Source organism: Carettochelys insculpta, chromosome 12 (genome assembly GCF_033958435.1).
Source record: "Carettochelys insculpta isolate YL-2023 chromosome 12, ASM3395843v1, whole genome shotgun sequence".
Lineage (NCBI taxonomy): Eukaryota > Metazoa > Chordata > Testudines > Carettochelyidae > Carettochelys > Carettochelys insculpta.
In genome coordinates, this window is record NC_134148.1 from 4,785,020 (window position 1) to 4,807,132 (window position 22,113).

A 22,113-nucleotide genomic window follows, 5' to 3' on the forward strand; every position below is an offset into this window, starting at 1 on the left:
TCCAGCCCTGCAGCAACGACCTCTCCTCAGTCAGTTGCTGTAGCTACACCAAAACCACACCAGGCTGTCCTAGCATCAGGCTTGCGGGAGATGGGCTACAGGAATCCTGGCCCTACAGAACGGGTAACGCTGTTGTGTGAACATGGGAGCCGTGGGTAACCAATGCAATAAATATAAGCAGCTTTTCGGCTTCTGTAAACTGAACTAACCCCATCTGAGCCCGCTGGAGAAATCTGTGCAGACCCAGAGCAGCAGAGCTAGAGGGGACCATCTCAGACTGTTTCCCCTGGGGCCCCTGTGGACAAGGATAATAAAGCACAGTTCCTCGGCAGCGCTCCAAGCACTTCAAATGTTCGGCCAGGCAGCCTCCGCCCCCTGTGAGGTAGGTCAGCTTGTCTCATTGCACGGCTAAGGGAACGGAGCTGCAGAGGTTCAGGGAGGCAGGAGCTAATTGCTAACGCCGCACCGCCTTCCCCCAGCTTCTGCTTCAGTGCCAGCCAGACCCTTTAATGAGGCTTAAACAGGCCCAGTTCCCCGTGTGCTGGGGTCAGAGGCAGGCCCCCTCCCCTTCTGCTGTTACCAAAAGACGGGGCAGCCTGAGGCAGTTTTCGTCAGGGGCAGAGGAAGGTGACTGGAGAGTCCGACTGATGTGCCCCAAACTGAGGGCTGCCCCCTTCCCCTTTAATTGCCAAAAGGGCATTTGATTGCTCCATGCCTCCCTCTCCGCCCCACTGCCAGAGGAGACCCATCTAACGTGCACTCCAGTTTTACAGCACGTACAGGGTGGTCAGCGGGCTGGAGGAAGGTTGCTGTGGTGACAATGTGCTATTACAGCAGCGGGTACCCTAGGAACACACATGAGCTGGACTCCCCGCCCTGGGCACGCCGCAAGGTGGGATGCGTGGAAATGGACAGCTTGAAGAAAAAGCGCCGAGTTCCCTGCAGCAGCGGGGAGAAGCAGAGGCTACAGCCTTCTGAAGAGCGGCTGGGGAGGGGCTCGTACCCATCTGTGCACTCCAGCGCTAAGCCAAAGCTGGGGGGCTAGGACGCTTGTGCACCCAGGGCAGGTGGGGTGCAGCTGCAGTGAACAGGAGTCCATAATGCTAGCCTGGGGCAGGGGACAGGCACGGGGCAGAACTGAACAAGCCTCAGCTGCAGGAGCTGCTCAGGACAAAGTGGGGTGAGAGCCCCACGCCATCTCCGCAGCACCTTTTTCAGCACAGGTGTAAGAATGAGATGCTCGGGGCGCCCGAGATGGAAGCTGGCTGCCGAGTTCATTTGCGCACTCTGCACAGCACCGGAACCTGCCTGCAGCTAGGCGTGTTCTCCTCCCAGCTCCCAGGAGACGTTCCCCGCTAAGAGCTGAGCACAGGGCTTCAGCCTGCAGCACGGCGCATGGAAATCAACAACTAGGAGAAAAAGCACCAATCTCCTGCAGCGACTGAATGATCTTATTGGAGAGCCCCGCCTTTCCCTCCCACCGGGCTGGCACAGCATCCCCGGAGCAGGACCTCACTGGCGTTTCTGGGCAGTACTGTGCCTTCCCGGGCTATTGGAAGAGTACACATGCACCTTGTGTAGACAAACCCCAGTCACGCTCTGCACACACCCCTTCCCTCTATAGCGCCCCATCTGCCTGAGAGCAACAGGGGACCCATCGTATGCAGCTCAGGTAACACTCCACTGGTCCTGCAGGCCCACGATAAGGAAATTCAGCTATTGCCCTCTACAGTCACATGGGGCAGCTGCCTCTACAAAGTTACACTGCTGTGGGGGGACGGAGAGGGAATGGCCTTTTCCTCCCGACGCCTAATGCCGGGAGCCAAAAGGAGGCATGCGGCGGAGAGAGAGCTAGGACCCTGCTGCGCTGGGTTTGAGGCAATGGGTTGTGGGCAAGCTTTAAGCTAACCCACCTTGTGCAGCTGGAGTTTGCACAGGCCAGTTTCTATCTACGCTAAGTGGAGTCGCAGCAGGGCAGGTGCCGCGTGTCCCAGGCTAGAGGAGGCAGCAGGCTCGGAAGAGCAGCATTCCACCCGGAGCTGAGAGGTGCAGGGAGACGCTCTCGTTGGCAGAGATGAAGAGCACCGAGCCCCGGCGCAGGGTCATTTCGGAGGTTGCAGCGGTTGAGGTGCCCATGGCCGTGCCCTGGATCACCAGCAGGATGCTGGCAGAGTCAATGGCTGAGAGTAGGTACAGCTTAATCGAGGAGGGAATCTGCAAGGGAAACACGTTCGCCATAGGAAGAGCAAGTCCAGCTCAAATTCCTGTGCAAGTCACTGCGTCCTTGAGGAGGCAGGAGACGCTTGTCCCACTGTCTCAGCCAACCCCCAGCACAGAGCCTCTGCCCGTCGCAGCGTAACTCAGAGCAGCCAAAGACGATGGTCATGTGGCTGAGACAGCACCAGAGGAGGCAGGGAGATAAGCGAACGATAGGGCCAGCAGGGCGGGCAGAGGGAGAAAGCAGCATCCACTCTGCCTCTCATCACCTCTCCCACCTGTAACCCCAGGCCTGGCTCCACCCGCTCCCAGGGTTCAGCTCTGCATGGCAGGCTTGCTGAGACCAAGCCAGGCCCTGAGCAAAGTGTGCTGCTTGCTACGCTTAACACATTCTTGTGCTCCTGGGTTGGGGCTTGGCCTCCCCCTCTGGCCACAGTGCTGATCGCATGCAACCCAGGGGAGACGGGGGCCTATCTTCCCAAGCCAGACAGCCACAGCAAAGTGAAAGCTGCCAACACTGGTCAGCTTCACAGCCACAGTAGGAGAGAGCTGTGTGGGAGCAGGAGCTGGATGGAGGAGGGGGAAAGGGAGCAAGAGCCAGAGGCAGATGGCAAAGCAGAGGGGGCAGGTCAAGCAGACGCACCCCACCATCTGTCCTAGAGCCTGGTTTCATAGTGGCTTGTCCTGGTTCAGATGACCCTGTCATGCTCTTTCTAGGAGAGGTGGCGGGAAAGAGGGAGGAATCCCAATGGGCTGGGGAGGGAATGCAGGGACCAAATCCTGTCTTGGATCACAGCACTGAGGGGGAAAGGGAAAGAGGCGGATGTTCTCCTCCAATGAAGTGTTTTCTTTCCCACCTACCGCCACAGTGACACAGCCAGGGCTGCACCAAATCCAACAGTGCAGAGGAAAAGGTGGCAATACCATACTACTCGCTCCTTGTTTCAGTGCAGCTGCTGGCGGTGCTGCTGTCTCCAGAGCTGGGCTGCTGGTGAGCAGCCGCTGCGCTCCAGCTGCCCAGTTCCAAAGGAAGCACTATCACCAGCAGCAATGCAGAAGTAAGGGTAGCAGTATTGTAACCCCCCGCCCCCAACAAAACAACCTTGTACACCCCACCCCACAACACCCTTCTGGGTCAGAACCCAACACTGACCACGCTTCAGATTTCAATAGCTGAAATGGTGACATTTGGGATTTTTTTTTTAAAAAATCTTATGAGCATGACATTGACCAAACTGGACCATGAAGTCAGTAAGGCCTTGGATGTGGCCCCTGGCAAGGGAGGTTTGGTGTTAACACTAGCGCCTTGCGGAGCCACTTACTGCTGCTTGTGGAGAGGAACAGGGAAGTTGCTAGAGAGGTCCAAAGCCAAGAAAGCTGCTTCCACTGAAGGAGGAGATGTGGCAAACTCTCTCATGCTGTTAATAGCCCCCTGCTGCCCTCCCATTAACTTGCTGTCCCAGGTCCCCCCTCACCTCTATCTTCATGACAGTGAAGTCTGGCACGGGCGGGTCGTAGAGGTAGACGCACGGATCCAAGCGGCTCTGGGTGGGGACAAAGACCTTGGAGCTGCTGGGCGCAGGCGTGTAGTTCAGCATTTCGCACAGGGTGAGCACGTCAATGAACTTGGGCGTCAGGCCGGCTCGCACGGTGTTGTCGGAGCATGCCATGCACTCGATGCAGTCTGGGGAGAGGAGAGCTCGGAGTCAGGGCGAGAAGGCGGGACCCACCCGGGAAGCAGGTGCCTGAAGTCCCCATCCTTCCACCATGGGAAAGCCTAGGGACGCCTGCCTCATGGAACCAAGCCAGGCCCATCGTCAAACACGCTGAGTAAGAGAACCCTTCCTCCTCACCCCCCGCTGCTGCCAACGCCAAGCAGGGCACCTCCTGAGCCTAGAGCACCTCCCTCCTCAACGCATCAGCGTGACCCAAGCGGTGAAGAGACACTCCACGGAGACACGTGGCAGCGACCAGGCTGGAGAAGGCCGACCTGCCACTCATCTGGTATCCTGGCTCCTCCAATAGCCACGGCGTCCGCTGGTGCCATGGCGCCCGCTGCCCCGCCCCCAAGGCGCCGTCTGGTGATCAGCGTACGCCACGGCGCACAAACACTGGCAGCACCAGGCTCACCGCAGCTGGTCGCCCAACTTAAGTCACGGCTCCAGAGTGCCCAAGCCAGGAGCCTTGACTCACCCAGTTGTGGGCCTGGGAATGCCACAGTTTGTAAGGGCCTCGACCCAGGCAGGTGGCCGCTGCCCCCCGGCCGTGCAGCTCACCTCCGTGGAGGTAGGCATGAGGCTCGTTGGCTCCCAGGAACATGGCCTCTCCTGGCTGCAGCACCACGAGGTTCAGGAAGTAAATGGCAAAGCAGCCAATGTCTCCCGGGAACTGGGAGTGCAGCTGCAGCAGCAGGTTCCCGCTGCTCTCCATGGGGTCCTTCCCGGCGGAAACTGTGATGGACAGAGCCCGAGAGCAAAGCCAGGTTAGCAGCAGCCCCATGACTCAGTCCCTTTGGCGACAGCCTCTGCTTTGCTCACAGCCCAGGAGGCAGCAGCTTCGGGGTTCCTGATCAGGAGGGTGGAGCAGGTGTGGGCAATTCGGGCTGTGGGAGCGCAGCTGGCTGAACCCCAAGATGGACCGGGCAACCAGGGATCCAACCTGCCTGCACAAGGTTACCGGTCAGACCTGGTCAGTTAACACCCAGCCCTGGAAACACAGGGCCCAGTGTCACCGGGGTCTAGTCCAGGAGTGTGGGGCTGGCTGGCTTCTCCTGCACCTCTTCCTGGGGGCAGCATAAGAACGGCCCTACTGGGTTAGACCAAAGGTCCATCCAGCCCAGTATCCTGTCTGCCAACAGGGGCCAGTGCCAGGTGCCCCAGAGGAGGTGAACCGAAGACAATGATCAAGCGATTTGTCTTCTGCCATCTGTCTCCAGCCTTTGACTAAAGGCTAGGGGCACCATACTTTACCCTTGGCTAATAGCCATTTATGGACCTAACCTCCACAAATTTATCAAGCTCTTTTTTAAACTCCGTTAGAGTGCCGGCCCTCACAGCCTCCTCTGGCAAGGAGTTCCACAGGTTGACTGTGCGCTGTGTGAAGAAAAATTTTCTTTTATTAGTTTTGAACCTACTACCCATTAATTTCATTTGGTGTCCTCTAGTTCTTATATTATGGGAACAAGTAAATAACTTTCCAATATTCCCTTTCTCCACACCATTCATGATTTTATATACCTCTGTCATATCGCCCCTCAATCTCCTCTTTTCTAGACTGAAAAGTCCCAGTCTCTCCAGCCTGTCCTCATATAGGACCCGTTCCAAACCCTTAATCATTTTAGTTGCCCTTTTCTGAACTTTTTCTAATGCCAGTATATCTTTTTTGAGGTGAGGAGACCACATCTGCACGCAGTACTCAAGATGTGGGCGTACTATAGCTTTATATAGGGGAAGTAAGATATTCTTCATCTTATTCTCTGTCCCTTTTTTAATAATTCCTAACATCCTATTTGCTTTACTGACTGCCGCTGCACACTGCGTGGATGTTTTCAGAGAACTATCCACTATAATTCCAAGATCCCTTTCCTGATCTGTTGTATCTAAATCAGCAAGATGATACAGTTGGAGCGTTGGGCCACAAAAAGCCACCCGATCATCGAGCCTGACCTGTAGCTCACAGGCCACCTGGCCCACCGCTCTAAAGCCAACAATCGATCCCAGTGAGGAGACCCTGCCTCTCCCCCAGGGGCGTCTCTTGGACAGAAGAAATGCATCTCCCCAGCCCTCCTGACCCAAACCCAGCCAGCTCCGACCCCCCACCCACCCATCACCAGGCACGCGGACCCATTCAGCCCAGCTCCAAACCCCCACGGGGATCACCTCCCCCTGCCTTACGCCCAGCCCCCAGCAGGGCCGGCCCTGCCTTCCTGTGGACCAGTCCTCCGGGGGAGGGGAGGAAGAGGATGGTCTTTCAGGGACTGACACCCACCCCCAGTTTCCACTTCTCCTGTCCTGGCACTGGGGAGCAGGACAGGATGGGTAACCCCCCTCCCCTCCAGAATAGGGATTTGTAGGATGGGGCGGGCATCCTTTTGGAGCTGAGCCTCCCTGCCTGCTGGGGCATCCTCACTTGTCCCCAATCTCCTTGGCTGGCAGGGAGGCCTCTGTGGCTTGGCTCACGCTCCCCTCTGTTGCAGGAAAAGGCTCCTTTGTACAACTCCTCTGGGCGCCCCTCTACAGAGCCCCAGCTGCCCCGAGGGAGGGCACCGCCAAAGAGCTGCCATAAGCTCAGGGAGGACGCTGTGGGGCTGGCAGGTCCTGCCAAGGTCCAGGCCCCCCTGCACACCGCCAATGGAGCTTCAGGAGAGCTGGCTCCCTGGCGGGTGAAGGCACCGGAGCGATCCCAATGCCTTTACTGTTCGGTTTCCATGTACTGCTCGTAGGATGCCGCTTGCCTTAGTCCTGCCTACGGGGTCTGCATCGCAGGCTGCAAGGGATCCTTTACATGTGCACTAAACCGCCCAGGCAGGAGAGAAACCCCCCAAGCCAGAAGGGCCCATGTACCCCGAGAGGCATCAGCTGCAGCGCCTCTAGCCAGACAAGCCGCCATGGAACAGCTGACAAAAGACTGACCCCTGTCCCCCACAGCAAAGAGGGGCCGTTTACAAGGCCCTGCCCCATCACCGCTCTGGACAAGGGCCATAAAAGTCCCCATCAAGGAGGGCCGGTTATCACTGAGCAGCCAGGCGTTGGGAGGGGACAACCCTTCAAAGCATAAGCACAGCGGCTTAGCCGGAAAGGACACACAGCAGCACCGGGTACCTTCTGAAACCCGGATCTCATTTGTGTGCGCGTCCACCTGCTTTAACCTCGTAACCAACTCCGCTCTTGTTCCTGCGTGAAATCTTTACGTAGTTTATCCCACGGCTGGCCCTTCCTAAGAGATCGAAGGTGCAGCCGACCTAGGAGAAGGCACTGGGCCTTGGGGACAGGGACTAACCTGAGTATCCCTGGGATTTGGGCCGTGAGGGAGCCTGTCTCCCAAAGGCTGGCTTGCCAACAGACTGGAACGCCCCACTCACTGCCTGCAACTCCAGGTTACGGCTGCTCAAGGGCGTTAGCAGGCTATGTTTGTAACTTGGTCGGAGACATTTATGTATCGAACTCCCAACCACCTGTGGGTTTGCTCCCTGCTTCTCGGCTCTCTGCCCAAACAGCTGCAGGCCACACCAGAAAGTCTGCTGGGAGTTGTACCACATGCGCCCTGCAAGCCCACACGGCAGCTCCACTCAGTTTAGGTTTGCACCGGGAGGGATCTGAAGTCCCGGGATTTGTCCCCGCCTGCAACATTGCTCATGTTCAGTGGTGACCTCACAAATCAGAGGCCCTTCAGCGTGCCTCTTCCATGGCGCCTGTTCAAATGCCAAAGGACAGGCTGAGCTGCAGTCACTCCTGGCACGTGAACCCCAGCAAAGCCTCCTGGGGCGCCAAGCCACAGGGTACAGCATAGTTAGCAACTGCAGCCAGGGCGATAGGGCTAAACATGCTGCTCACACGTGACTTAAAGTCCATAACACCCCACAAACAGTAAGGGCTCTGGCTTTCTCCCATTTGAAAAGCAGCCCCCTCCAAGGCCTCACCACCCATCCCGTGATGGTCGCCCTCCCCGCATGGCTTATGACTATAAGTATGCGTAACTCGGAGCTGCTTCGGACAAAATACCGCCTGTAACCTAGCAATGTGGATGTTGCAATCTGCTGGGTCTGTGCGTCCTGTTTTGGTGCAGGTCTCATCCTCTGTGTTAAGTTTGAAAGATGAACTGTTAAGTCTGTTTATAGTTTTCAGTATGCTAATTAGAGTGAGAATTCTGCCCCTCCTCAATCCTAATGCCTGGGCGATCAATTTACCAACCTGTGGGCTTCCCCACAAAAGCTCATGACCTAATAAATTCGGTAGTCTTCAAGGCGCTACAGGACTGCTGGCTGTTTGTCTTGTAAGTCGAGAGCAGCGTTTCTTAAACAGTGTTCTGTGGCACACCTCGCATGTGTGCCATGAGCGTTTGGAAAAATACACTGACGGTCTGTATTTGCTGTTCTTAAAACCAGATACAAAGTTGCTTCTCCATTGCTGGGATACCTAATTGAGTGACTTCATTTTGGTTTTGCTGTGTATGTTGCTGTTTGGCTTTTATTTTGGTCTGACAACTTTTTTTTTTTTAATAAAATTTCCATAGGTGTTCCACCTAAAAATATTATTGTTTGGTGTTCCGTGATCTCAAAAAGTTTAAGAAACACTGCTCTAGAAGAGCAATGAAGGGTCCCGTGGCACCTTATAGACCAACAGAAAAGTGACTCTAGAAGGTGACTGGTGCTAGAAAGACCTGTGACCATCCTACCTGGTACTGAAAGCCATTTAGAGCCAGCATTTTTCTCTGGGGAGGGGGATTATAAAACCAAGTTTTCCTGCCCTGGGGGAGGGGAGGTGGGAAGTCTGTTTAAGCAATGGGAAGCTATTGGTTCTTTGTCTTACGCCTGCTTTGGAATCTGCCTGACACACCCCAAGAGCAAACAAAGAACTACGGAAAGGCTGCTGACTCAAATCAGAGAACAGCCTCTTTGGTTTGAAGATTTTACTTGACGGGAGAGCAGCTCTTTAGGGTAAGAAGTTCTATGCCAGAAGTCTCTTAGGGGAGTCAGAACTAGCGATGCGTTTTCATTTCAATTTAGTAACTTGCTTTAAATCATTCTGTTTTCGCTTCTAACCACTTACATTGTATTCTTTATGCTTAACAACAACTCTTCTGTTTATGATCAAGTAAGTAATTATTACCTGGAATTACTGTTACACTGTGCATATCTCCCTTTCATTGATAAAAAGGGTTTGCACAATGAGCTATCACTATGCAAACTTTTTGCACAGTTATTTGGGGGCTTGGTTTCCCGGGTGCTGCGCCCTACCCCGCAGAGCTGAAGTAGCTCAGTGCCTGCATTGCTCTGTAGGGACGCGTTAACCCCCACTCTGTGCCTGGCTGGGGGAGAGTAGAGGTTCTGGCCCAGCAGGGCAGGATGGTGGCGAGCCCCAGAGAGTAGGGTGGTGGGTGTGAGAGGCACGATCAGCACACCAGGAACAACGGGACTGGGCCCACTGCACCACTAGCTCCTGCAGGATCAGTGCAATGATCTGGAACCATCTCCCCCAGCCTTGGGGAGCCTGGTCCCTGCCAGAGCGGGCAGTGCCCCCCAAATTGCTTTGTCTTACCCCTGCTTTGGAATCTGCCTGACACACCCCAAGAGATCTCACAGTGAGATCATGGGGGTGCGTGGCTGCTGCTGTTCTCGTCACCTACCTGCTCCCTAGCGCTCGAACCCCAGCCCTGGCCTTCCCTCTCCCCAGCGTGCTCAGCTGATCCACCCTCTTTGGGGCTGTGGGGGTCAGACTCAGGGGCTCTGGCTCATGAGGTTCCTGGTGCAGAGCAGCCTGTTCCTTTAAAGGGCAAGCGCCAGCCAGCCCGGCCTAGGCCACACCCATGGGCTTCCCAGCCTCAGGGACTGGACTAAAAGGCAGCCCAGGAGGTGGGGAGAAAGAACTTTGGGCTTTGCTCCCCAGAAGGGAAGCGAACTGCAGGTAGCCTGAGGCTTACTCCATGAGCGTCCAGGACAGACAGGAAATCCTGGGGAGGGAAACTGAGGCAGGGCAGGGCAGCAGAGCCCATCTGGCCAGCAAGGGGCACTGCAGGGCAGGCACACCCAGTAACCACTCCCCATTTCACCCACCATCACTGGCCAAGCAGCAGCCAGCCAGGCCTGGCAGGTAGCCGAGCAGGAGTCTGTGAGCAATCTGGGGGGCGCGGCCGGGGGAGATGGTGCCAGATCATTGCACTGATCCTGCAGGAGCCAGCAGGGCGCTGGGCCCGGCCCCTGTGGCCTCCCTCCAGGCCGGAGCCACCTCCCCCACCCCTCGCGCAGAACCAACCTTCCTGGGAAACCCTCTTCACCAGCGCGTTCAGCTGCTCCACGAAGACCTTCTTTTCGCTCTTCATCATGCGGGTGAAGCAGACCCGCAGCGCGGCCGCCACGCCCCGGGGGTCGTCGCACACGCTGCGCTCCAGCTGCTCCGCCGCCACATTCCCAATCAGCACCCGCAGCTCAGGCACCTCTGCCAGGAGCAGACGCCGTCAGGGGCCCCCCCGGCAGAGTGGGGCAGCAGGAGCAGACCATACCACGCCCCCCCGGCCACATCCCTGCCCACAGGTCCCCTACGTGGCAGGGCTGGAAGCTCCCAAGCCCCGGGGCGAGGGGAAGCGGGCAGAGGGCCCCAGCAGAAGCCAGGAGTCCCGGCCCGGTCGCTGCACCCCGGGGCCCAGATTTGGGGCATTTCAAGCTCCGGGTCAGGCCTCTCGCTGGGAGCCCCCTGGAGAAGGGGGACGGAACCCGCCAGACCCAAGTAAGGAGGGTGCTGGTGCCCCAGGCCTGACGCAGCCGCTTTCTCCAGCCGGGGCTGGAGCCGGAGAGGGGCTGCAGAGAGCCACTGAGGAGGGTCGTCTTAACCCCTCCGAGTGCTCAGCCCCCGCCTCATCCGAGCCCACCTCGGGCCTCCCCCGCGGCCACCGTCACGAAATCCCACAGCCCCAGCTTGGGACGGGCCAAACACCCTGCCAAGCAGTCGGCTCCGGCTCCGGCTCCGGCTCCGGCTCCGGCTCCGGCTCCGGCCCGCCGTCCTCAGGGCCACCGCTGGGCTGTGGCCCGGCAGAGCCCCCAGCATGCAACCCCTCCACGCCCCGACCCCCAACCTCCGACCCCTCCGCGCCCCAACACCGACCCCCAACCTCCGACCCCTCTGCGCCCCAACCCCGACCCCCAACCCCTCCACGCCCTGGCCCCCAACCTCCGACCCCTCCGCGCCCCAACCCCGACTCCCAACCTCCAACCCCTCCACGCCCTGGCCCCCAACCTCCGACCCCCCTGCGCCCCAACCCCGACCCCCAACCTCCGACCCCTCCGCGCCCTGGCCCCCAACCTCCGACCCCTCTGTGCCCCAACCCCGACCCCCAACCTCCAACCCCTCCACGCCCTGGCCCCCAACCTCCGACCCCTCTGTGCCCCAACCCCGACCCCCAACCTCTCACCCCTCCACACCCAAACCCCAGGTCCCAACTTCCAACCCCTCTGTGCCCTGACCCTGGGTCTCAACATCCAACCCCTCCACATCCCAGCCCCCGACCCCTCCACCTCCCAACCTCTCTGCAGCCCCCTGGGTCCAACCCACAACCCCTCCGCTCCCCAGTCCCAACCCCCAAGCCCTGAACCCGGGTCCCGACCCCTCCGTGCCCTGGCCCTGACCCCCAACCCCTCCACACCCCAGCCCTGGGTCCCAACCCCCTCCCAGTCCGTGCCCCATGTCTCAACCCAATCCCCCGCTCACAGCTCCCTCCTGGACCCGCCCCCTTTCCTGCACCCCTCCCCAGGCCAGAATCCCCTCCCGTGCTCATACCCCCTGATCCTGAACCCCCACCTCCTCCGTTACCATCCCCCAGAGGGCAGCCCTGGGCCACATGCTGGGAGCGTGGCCCCCCGCCAACCCCCGCCTGAGCCCCTCTCCCCACCGGCAGCACCACCTGAAGCTTACTCTGCAGAAAAGCCACGATCTCCTCCACAGGCCGGAAGCCGCACAAGCCCTGGAAGGGGGTCAGCGCAACGGCCATCTCCGGCTTGTGGTTCGTGTCCGGATAGTGCTCCGGGAACTGGACGTGAAGCTTCCCCGCCAGCTCCTAGAGAGGAGGACAAGGAGTCAGAGCCTGGGCTTCCCCCCGGCCCGGCAGCGGGCTCGCATGCAGCGGCCAGGCCTGCGCGGAGAGAGCGCAGAACGCCGGGGATACGCCCGCAACGGGATCGGTCCTGCAAGCACCCTCCCGCCCCGGGCTCCCTCGCTGCACCAGCCCCCGCGCTTCGAAAGCCACCGGCTGGGGCCGCTGGCGCTGGCAGGGGAGAGGAGAGCGCCGGGGGGGGCCGGGAGACAGGCCACGGTGGGCGTGTCCCACTGTGCGCTGCGGCCACGACGGGGCGGTGAGGGTTTCGTTCCCCTGGTAAGTTGCAGGTGTGTCCTGCAGAAACCCCGGCGAGTGCCTCGGTTTCCCTAGGCACAGCATCGGCGCAGGGTGATGCGTTCTCACCCGTAGGCAACAGCCCTCCCGGCTCTTTGTAACCTGGGCAACCAGGCGACACCTGTCTTCCTCGGGAAGCGGGACGGAGGTGGGCGGAGGGGCCTGGCTGGTTGGAATTGGAACTGGGCCAGTGAGTGGGGCAGCCTGGTCTGGCTGGGGAGGGAGGAAGGGGACCAGGGCTGGGGACCCCCCACTCCGTGACAGCTTCTCGCCAGGCGGAGCAGGGCTCTGCAGCCCCAAGCAGCGGTGCTCTCTGCAGCGCCGACGGCCCCCTGCCGAGCGATTCTTTCGGCACTTGGCAGGGGAAGCGGCTCCGCAGCAGCAGATGGGAGCCGGCTGCCGAGGTCAGCGTACTTAACGCTCCAGTGACAGCTCCGGCCCCGCGCTCGAAGCCTGGCAGCACAGTCCCTCGTCCGCCTCCTCCCCAGGTGGAGCACCAAAATCCCAGGGCTGAGGTCAGAGATGTGCGGCGCAGAAGGGAATGTGTTATTGGCCTCTTCTCATCCCAGCGCACATCCCAACCCCTCGCTGGGTCCCAGCCGAGCACACCAGCAGCGGCTGCTTCCAGTCCAGCGTTAGGAAAAACATCCTGGCAGGGCAGTGAAGCCCTGGAGTGAATCACCCGGGGCCGCTGTGGAATCTCTGTCGCTGGAGCTATTTAAGAGCAGGTTGGAGAGACACCTGTTGGGACAATCTAGAGCAGGGGTTCCCAAGCTTTTCGGCCTCTCACCCCCATTTGACTTTTGAGACACCCTCACGCCCCCCCCCCCCCGCCTCTTCTTTACCAGCATCCAGCCCCCTTTAACAAAACCTTCAATTGGCAATTTGAAATAAACCCAAACAATCGAGATAAAAATGTTATTTAAAATTACAAATAAGCATAAAGAGTTTTTCTCGGCCCCTTGCGGGTGCCTGGTGCAGCCCCGGCTGTCTGAGCCCTGTGCCAGCCACCAGACCTGCCCATGCCAGCTGCCCGCCTGCCTGAACCCTGCACTGCCAGAGCCACCCGTCCGAGCCGCCTGAGCCCCCACACTGCCGGGGCCAGCCCCCCACCCGCACCCCACGCTGCCGGGGCCTGCCTCCCACCTGAGCCCCACACTGCCAAGGCCGCCTCCCACCTGCCAGCCTGAACCTCCCAAGCCCCATGAGCCTTCCCGTTCCCCAAAGCCAGGCACCACCAGCCCCCCACTCTCACTTCCATCCCCCTCCCCCGAGCCAAGCACCCCAACCCCCCATCTAACCCCATCCTCCCTCCCCAACCCACACGCACCCCCCTTCACAGGAGGCAGCTAGTTCCACGTGGGTCTTCACCGGCCGCCTGCTTTTTATAGCAGCTGCGCCGGGTCACCCATGTAAAATGGCAGGGGCTGAGAGGTGGAAGCAAAGTCCGTCTCTTTCTTCAGGTGCGGGGAATGAGGAGAGGGGGTCTGGGTCGCCTCGCGCCCCCGGAATTTCTTCACACCCCCCACTTTGGAAAACTGATCTAGACGGTGCTCGGTCCTGCCACGAGGGGATGGCGCTGGACTTGCTGACCTCTCAAGGTCCCATCCAGTCCTTGGATTCTAGGAGTCCCTGATGCAAGTTTTGCCCAAAGAGCCTTTAACAAAAGTTGACGACCCACCAAACTGCTGCCTTATCTCTAAATCCCCTTGCGGTGAACAGGCACCGACCAATCCGCGCTAAGCCACCGCAGCCCCCAGCTGGCCGAAGCAGCAGCAGTCAGGTCAGGCTACAGCTCCACGCACTAGACAGCCCTTAGACCTCGGAGGACCTCACCAGGCTCGTTGTAACAGGCAGAAGTCCACAGAAAACGGATGCTGAAGCAGACACCTGTGGCTGCCCCTCCCGTCACACCCAGACGGTGCTGTTTCAGCTGCAGCCAATGTACAGACTCCCTACAGGGCAGAGGACAAAACAGGCTGCGCCCCTGGCGTTCCTACCCCCGGGCACGGCACCGTGCGTGTCCCTGGAGCGAGAGAGAGTCCAGCAGCTTTCCTCGGCGCGGGCAGCTCAGGAGCAGCAAGGAGAGATTTAACGGACTGACCTCTTCCAACACGGGGCCACTCTGCCAAGCCCCGGCTGTATGCTCGGTCACAGCCCAAGCTCAAAATACAGCGGGACCCGACGGTGCACTGGCCGGGCCCCTTCTCGACCCAGAGTGAGGATGGGGAACCGATAGCCCATAAGTCAGATCTGGCCCTGGAGGCTTGGGCCTTCCTACCCCTGCATCCAGCCACTGGTGAGGCTCAGGGGCTTCCTTCCATGGCTCGGCAGAAATCTGAGCCTTGGTGCCCCAACTGGAGTGGGGATGTCGTTTTACAGGGAGGGGAGCCACGTCTTCCCCTTCAGCGCCCCACAACGTCTGGGGCACCCACTCGGGTCAGATGCCGGGGGCTGGGTGAGTGCAAGGGGAAGGGGAGGTGGGTTACACATCTGAACTGGCTTTGGGGCGAGGTCAGGCTTTGGCTACGGCTTGTTTGGCCGCCGGCAGCCCTGGGGCATGGAGTACGACAGCCAGGGCCCAGCAGCAGCAGCAGCTGCAGCTGGTCCAGGGCCCTGTGAGGAGGGGACCACCACCAGAGGAGGCCAGGCACAGCAGCCCAGCGCCTGCACGGACCCAGCAGCGCACTCGGAGGGGTGCCGAACAGCTGCCTACCTTGTTGGGATGGGCCTGGATGGACAGGGCTGTGTTCACCGAGAGCACTTTGAACAGGAAAGGCAGCTGGTCCTGAAAGGTCTCCTTCACCTTGGATCCCAGGCAGCCGGGATTATCGGCAATCCACTGGCCCAAGGTCTTCTGGGGAACTCGATTATCCAGAATCACAGCATCGCCTCTGGGGTGGGTTCCCATCCAGAGCTGGAAGGGGAAAGGGACACAACCGCCATGAGCTGCTCCCAGGTGCTCCTCAGCAGGCTTGGAGCAGTGGGTTTTACCTGGTGTGCCGTGAGAACCGCCCCGGCGTGCTGTGAAACGTCACCGATTTCCCCTCGCTGTGGTTCTTTGCAGAGCCACCACAGGGAGGGGAGGGGCAAAGTGACGACCCCACCCCAGTAGCAGCTCAAGCAGCCAGGCCGCCTGAGTCCCAGCTAGCGCAGGGTTGGTCCACTTCCCCCCCACGGTCGCTCTTTGCAGAGGGAAAATGCCAAGGTGAGAGGAACACGTTCTCTCCAGGAGGCAGCTGAAATGCTGCTTCCTAGCCCGACCAGGACCTGCTTCCTGCTGTGGCAGGAGGGGAGGCAGAGAGGGCAGGAGCCCGGTGGAGCTGGTCTTGAGTTAAATGCCATATCCTGGCTCCAACGGGCTGGCAGGAAGGGGAGCTGCTCTCTGGTACTGCCTCCCCCGCCCAGCCTTAATCGAGTAATCGGTTTCAGGCGGTTATTCAATCACTCGACAAAATGGCAAATGAAATTCAGTGTTGGTCAATGCAAAGTAATGCACTTGGGAAAATATAATCCCAACTATACGTATAAAATGATGGGGCCTGACTGAGCTGTTACCGCTCAAGAAAGAGATCTTGGAGTCACTGTGGATAGTTCTCGGAAGACATTCACTCAGGGTGCAGCGGCGGTCAGAAAAGCTAACAAAATGTTGGGAATCATGAAGAAAGGAATAGATAATAAGACAGAAAATGCCATATTACCTCTATATAAATCCATGGTACGTCCACATCTGGAACACTGTGTACAGATGTGGTCGCCCCATCTCAAAGAAGATACATTGGAATTGGAAAAGATTCAGAAAAGGGCAACAAAAATCATTAAGGGTACGGAGCATCTGCCGTATGAGGAGAGATTAATAAAACTGGGACTTTTTAGCTTGGAAAAAAAGACCATTAAGGGGGGATATGACAGAGGTCTATAAAATCAGGACTGGTGTGGAGAAAATAGATAAGGAATGGTTATTTACTCCTTCTCACAACACAAGAACTAGGGGGTCACCAAATGAAATTAATAGGCAGCAGGTTTAAAACAAACAATAGGAAATATTTTTTCCACCCAGGGCACAATTAACCTGTGGAACTCCTTGCCAGAGGATGTTGTGAAGGCCAACACTATCGTAAAGTTTAAAAAAGAACTAGATAAATTCATGGGAATAGTAACAGAGAGGGATCCATGCTAGTATATATACCATCAAAACAAAAAGCAGTCAAGTAGCACTTTAAAGACTAGCAAAATAATTTATTAGGTGAGCTTTCGTGGGACAGACTCACTTCTTCAGACCATAGCCATACTGTATGGCTATGGTCTGAAGAAGTGAGTCTGTCCCACGAAAGCTCACCACCTAATAAATTATTTTGCTAGTCTTTAAAGTGCTACTTGGCTGCTTTTTGTTTTGATAAATTCATGGGGGATAGTTCAATCAATGGCTATTTGCCAGGATGGGCATGGGCGGTGTCCCTAGCCTCAGCTTGCAAGAGGCTGGAAATGGGTGACAGGGAATTGATCACTTGATGATTCCCTGTACTGTTCATTCCCTCTGGGGCACTGGCCACTGTCGGAAGACAGGACACTGGGCTTGAGGGGTGTATGGTCTGACCCAGAGTGGCCGTTCTTATCTTCTTATCCCTGGGACAGTGTATGCTTGTTCACCCGCCTTTCTTTCCAGCCTCTTGAAGATGGCGTTTTCCGTGGTGGATTTGAAACGCATATGCATTTGATCCTGGTTGTGGGCACAACCACGTTGCAAACCTCTCTGCTAAGAGGGGAACCGTAGTACGTGCACGTAAACGTGACGTTTCAGAGCAACCGAGTTGGCCAAGAAAAGGGGGCGTGCCGTGGCAATGTTTGTCTCAGGGAAGGGTGCTGTGTCATGGAAAAGGATGGGAACCAAAGGGTTAGAAGTCAGAACTAGAGAAGTGGCTGTTCCCCACTATTCGGCAGTGGTGCGGCCACCTCTGGAATACTGTGTCCAATTTTGGGCCCCCCAGTATAAAAAGGATGTGGATTTGCTGGAGCAGGTTCAGCGGAGGGCAACAAAAATGATGAAGGGTCTGGAGCACAAGACCTATGAGGAGAGGCTGAGGGATTTGGGCTTGTTTAGTTTACGGAAGAGAAGGCTGAGGGGTGATTTAATGGCAGCCTTCAACTTCCTGAAGGGGAGCTCTAAAGAGGAGGGTGAGAAACTGTTCTCAGTGGCGTCAGATGGCAGAGCAAAGAGCAATGGTTGGAAGTTAAAGAGGGAGAGGTGTAGGTTGGATACTAGAAATAAACTCTTTCCCCAGGCGGGTGGTGAAGCACTGGAATGTGTTGCCTAGAGAGGTGGTGGAATCTCCATCCCTAGAGGTTTTTTAGTCCCAGCTTGACAAGGTCCTGGCTGGGATGACTTAGTGGGGGTTGATCCTGCTTGAAGCAGGGGGCTGGACTAGATGACCTCCTAAGGTCCCTTCCAGCCCTGGGATTCTATGATTCTGTGAACAAACAGGCAGGTTAAAGGAGACAGGGAAAGGAGCTGGGACTGTTCCCAGCTCAGGCTGAATATCAACACCCACCACGCCCTGACTTAGTATCTAAGCACCTCTTCCCCAGCCACCACTTAGAATTATTTCCTTACCCCCCGGGCAGGTTAAAATACACAGAGCTCTGCTCTGCCAGGGGGAATCTCACTTTGATCTCTTCCCCAGCCCTCAATTCGCAGCTCCTGCGAGATCTCTGCTCCATCAGTCACAGACAGGCAATGCTTCAAAGAAAACACAAGTCCGCCATCCTCACCCACCACGTCTCTTGGCAGACTCGGGGAGGGTGATCTGCTTATGCCCTGAAGCATGAGGCTCAAGAGCGCTCCAGGGTCCGTGTACCAACTGGTGCCACTGGGGAAGCTGCCCGTGTCTGTAATCGCTGCAATGCAGGAGCAGACTTTTGGCCGGAGATGGTGGAGGGAAGTGAGGGAGCAGCTGGCTTTGGGATCTCTGCAATACCTGTGCCACAGGAGGGGGACAGGGGCTTACCTCAGCATATGGCTTGTCTGGATCGATCTGGGTCTGGGGATCACTGCTAGCCAGCAGCTTGGCCACTTCGCTCTCCTGGCCGATCTTCCCCCAGGCATAGTTCTGCGCAACGCAGGAGAGGGGAAACACTGCGGAGACACACAAAAGACAAGGGTCAGCCAAGGACACGGGGGAGAGAATCACCAGCTTGCAAGACGGCCTCACCTCGCCAGCTCATCTCGCCCACAATCCCTGTCTGGGCTTTGACCACCTCTTGCTTCCACTGCTGCAACCTGCTCCGCTAGGAAGCTGCCTCCTCCAAATGCTGCTGCTCATGTCAGCTCCCCATCTCCTCCTCTTGCTGCTTCCGTCAGATTTCAGCTCCTCATCTCTAGGGCTGTGCACAACTTACCCCATTCCCTAACGCCCTCCGGGTCCTTCCCCTACATCTCCTGGTTCTTCCCTGTTCCTCGCACTCAGAACGCTCCTACAGTCCCGTACACCCGACCACGTTCTCCTGAAGACTCACTTCTGCAATTCAAACTTTAAGCTACACCCGCCAGAGAAAATGATGTACTACCAATATTACAGTAACCCTAGAGGCTTGGAAGGGAGTTCACAGTCTGAATGGGTTGAAAAACCACCATCGTGCTTCTGAACAGGGCTGTCTCTTCTAATTTAGAGGACACCATCCTGGACTCAGTGTGTTTCACAGACCACCAAGCACCATTCTACAGCTCCTCCAGCTCAGCTCTTAGCGACATAACATTGGTCACCCTAGGCCAGACCAATGATCCATCTAGCCTACTATCCTGTCTTCCGATAGATGCTTCAGATGGAATGGACAAAACAATTATGGAGTGATCCTCACGGACATCCAGCCACAGCTTCTGGAAGTCAGAGGTTTAGAGAGGCCAGATCTTGGTCAACAGTCACCGATGGACCTATTCTCCATGAGCTAATCTATTGTCTTTTTTTAACCCAATTATCCCTGTGGCCGCCACAACCTCTCCAGACATGGACTCCACATGGCTGACCATGCCTTGCACGAAGAAGTAATTCCTTGTTTGTTTTAAGCCGGCCACCTATTAATTTCAGTGGACGACCCCTGGGTCATGTGTTATGGGAACACGTCCCTGTTCATTTTCTCCAAACCATTCATGGACTTCATAGCCGTAGTAGTCTCAATACCGTCTGGTCCAAACCTAGATGCTTCTAACTTGTGGTCCACTATGACCCCTTTAGACCCCTTTCCACAGTATTTCTTCCTAGGTGGTCACGTCTCATTTTTACATGTACGCAACTGATTGTTCCTTCTTCAATGAAGTACATTGCATATGTCCTTATTGTTCTCCACATATCCACCACATTGCACTGCAAGACAATTTCCACTGAGAGCAACAAATCAGGGCCACAGATCTGTGCTCCAGCATAAGATGGGGGAGGGAGAAAAATTTTTCTCCTTAACCTCGGAGGACAGGACAAGGAGCAATGGGGTTAAATTGCAGCAAGGGAGGTTTAGGTTGGACATTAGGAAAAATGTCCTGTCAGGGTGGTGAAGCACTGGAATAAATTGCCTAGGGAGGTTGTGGAATCTTTATGGCTGGAGCTATTTAAGAGCAGGTTAGACAGACATCTGTCAGGGATGGTCTAAAGTAGACAGAGCTTGGTCCTGCCATGAAGGCACATGGGGCCTAGACTTGATGACCTCTCAAGGTCCCTTCCAGTTCCAGTGTTCTATGATTCCACAATCAACTATTCCAAGAAACAAACCAGCCGACCCTCCTCCCCAATGTGCTGAACGAAGGCCTGGGTAAAAGGACATCCTCTCGCACTCTACAATCTGCCTCTTGCTTGTCTTCGTCGCACCTGCTGATTCAGACAAAAATGTGTGTTTGCTCCCATTGCTCATGCATGGTTATGGGAAAAGGAGCTGGTTTCCTCCTCCCTCAGGCATCAGTCACGTTGCCGATGGCAGAATCTTTGATGTTCTGGGTCCTACGCGGACCTAGCCAAACCAACGTTCTTAGCATCACCAAGTGGCACAGCCTTCTTGCCGGCTCCTGAAAACTCTGCTTGCCCGAGCTAAGTGGGAAACGTTCCCCAGCACTTGGAAAGGGAGTAGCAGAAGGAGGTGGAATGAGCAAAGCCACCGATTTCTGCAGAATTAAAGCTTTGGTTGAAAGCCAAGCAACAGCGAGGGAGACCCCTGAGCCTGCCTACACGGAGAAGGTGGAAGCACAAAGGAACTCAGACACTGCAACACGTATTGTCATCACACCTAGCAAATCACAGGACCACCGCTGTGATCCACAAAGCCGTTGGACGACCAGGCTACTGGAGAAGGAGCGGAGAGAGGCGCCTTAGGAAGCAGTGCCTGAAAGCCAACAGGCCAAGTGAGGGGCTGCCTACAACCACTCAATGGGGGATGTTGACAGGGAGGGATGTGTCTAGGCATCGCCCACCTCTCGGGAGCAGGTGCTAAGCACTGAGCCCGGGGAGCCTGCAGTCTGGTCCCCTGTGGATGCATCATCAAAGGATGACTGGAGCAGGGAGACCCAACCTAGGACCTCCCCTCTCAGAGCCTGAGCCAGCGAGATACAGGGCCAGTCTCCGGCCTGGCGGCTTTGTGGATGGCCCTGGGCTGCGGGAAGGGCTGTCAGACGCATTTCACACGCACCGGGAAGTACAGGGGGACGCAGGACCCACACCACGCGGGGCGACCAGCAGCTCTCAGGAGAGGAGCGGAGCCCAGCCCCGCCAATCCCTCCCTTTCCAGGGCAGCAGCCCAGTCCCCGCGGCTTCCCTCCCGGCGTCCGGCCTCTCAGCCCTTCCCACGTCCATCCGCCCCAGGACAAGAACCCAGGCGTCCTGCGCCCGCCCCACCCCCGCCGAACCCAGGCGTCCTGCCCCCGCCCCCGGGACGCCTGGCGAGGCAGCCCGTGCGGGCGGCTCCCCGGCCGGCCGGCGTAGCAGGGGCCATGTGCCCGGCGCTGCACAGCGGCGCGTCCCCGGGCCGGCTGGAGCCCAGCCCCTTCCCCAGCGCGGCGGGATCGGCCCGCCAGGCAGCCAGCTCGGCCCCGGCCGCTCTCACCACTCGGCTCCGCCATGGCTCCGCCTGGTGCCCCGCCCGCCCGGCCGGCCAGCGAAGGGGAGCGGGCTGCAGCGGCCGCCACGCCCCCGGCCGGGCACGCTGGGAGCGGTAGTTCCCGGGCGGAGCCCGCCCGCCTGGGGGCCGGGGAGCCGCTTGCGAATGAAGCCTGCCCTAGCGAGGGGCTCCCCGCTTCTGCAAGCTCCGTGTGCCCCGTTGTTACACCCCTGGCGTGTGCAAACCCACCGCACCTTATACCCCGGGTGTGCAAATCCCGTGTGGCTGAATGTTACACCCCGGCGTGTGCAAACCCACTGCGCTTTACACTCCTGCGTGCCCTACCTTCTGCACCTTACACCCCCATGTGCAAACCCACTGCACCTTGCACCCGTGTGTCCTAACGGTACACCACCCAAATGTGCAACCACCCACACCTGACACCCCTGCATGCGCATCCTCCCGTGCCCTACCCTCTGCACCTTACACCCCTGCGTGTGCAATCCCTCATGTATTGCACCTTCTGCACCTTACACCCCCGGGTGTGTAAACCCCCATGTGCCCTACTTTCTGCATGTTACACTCCCTGCATGTGCAATCTCCATGTGCCCCCTTACACCCTCATGTGCAAAGTCACCATATGCCCTACCTTCCACATCTTACACCGCTGCATATACAAACCCCTGGGTGGCATACCCTCCGCACCTTACACCCTTGCACGTGCAA

At 57.6% G+C, this 22,113-nt stretch overlaps 1 protein-coding gene across 1 annotated transcript; it reads right to left on the minus strand.

The window, feature by feature from the left end:
• Window positions 1-1,432: 1,432 nt before the first annotated feature.
• MPI (mannose phosphate isomerase) lies at window positions 1,433-21,425 on the minus strand. The gene is made up of 8 exons (XM_075006491.1): window positions 21,394-21,425; window positions 18,321-18,448; window positions 15,032-15,232; window positions 11,841-11,982; window positions 10,188-10,370; window positions 4,494-4,667; window positions 3,693-3,901; window positions 1,433-2,214 (listed from the first exon to the last, which is right to left on the minus strand). The coding sequence occupies exons 1-8, from the start codon at window positions 21,407-21,409 to the stop codon at window positions 1,996-1,998; spliced, it is 1,272 nt and encodes a 423-aa protein (XP_074862592.1). The 5' UTR covers window positions 21,410-21,425; the 3' UTR covers window positions 1,433-1,995.
• Window positions 21,426-22,113: the final 688 nt, after the last annotated feature.

Coding starts and splice junctions, on each gene's coding strand:
- MPI (XM_075006491.1), bottom strand. Junction 11,983..15,031: donor TCCAGGCCCATCCCAACAAG/GTAGGCAGCTGT, acceptor CCTCCTCTCTAG/GAGCTGGCGGGGAAGCTTCA. Junction 10,371..11,840: donor GATCGTGGCTTTTCTGCAGA/GTAAGCTTCAGG, acceptor TGCTCCTGGCAG/AGGTGCCTGAGCTGCGGGTG.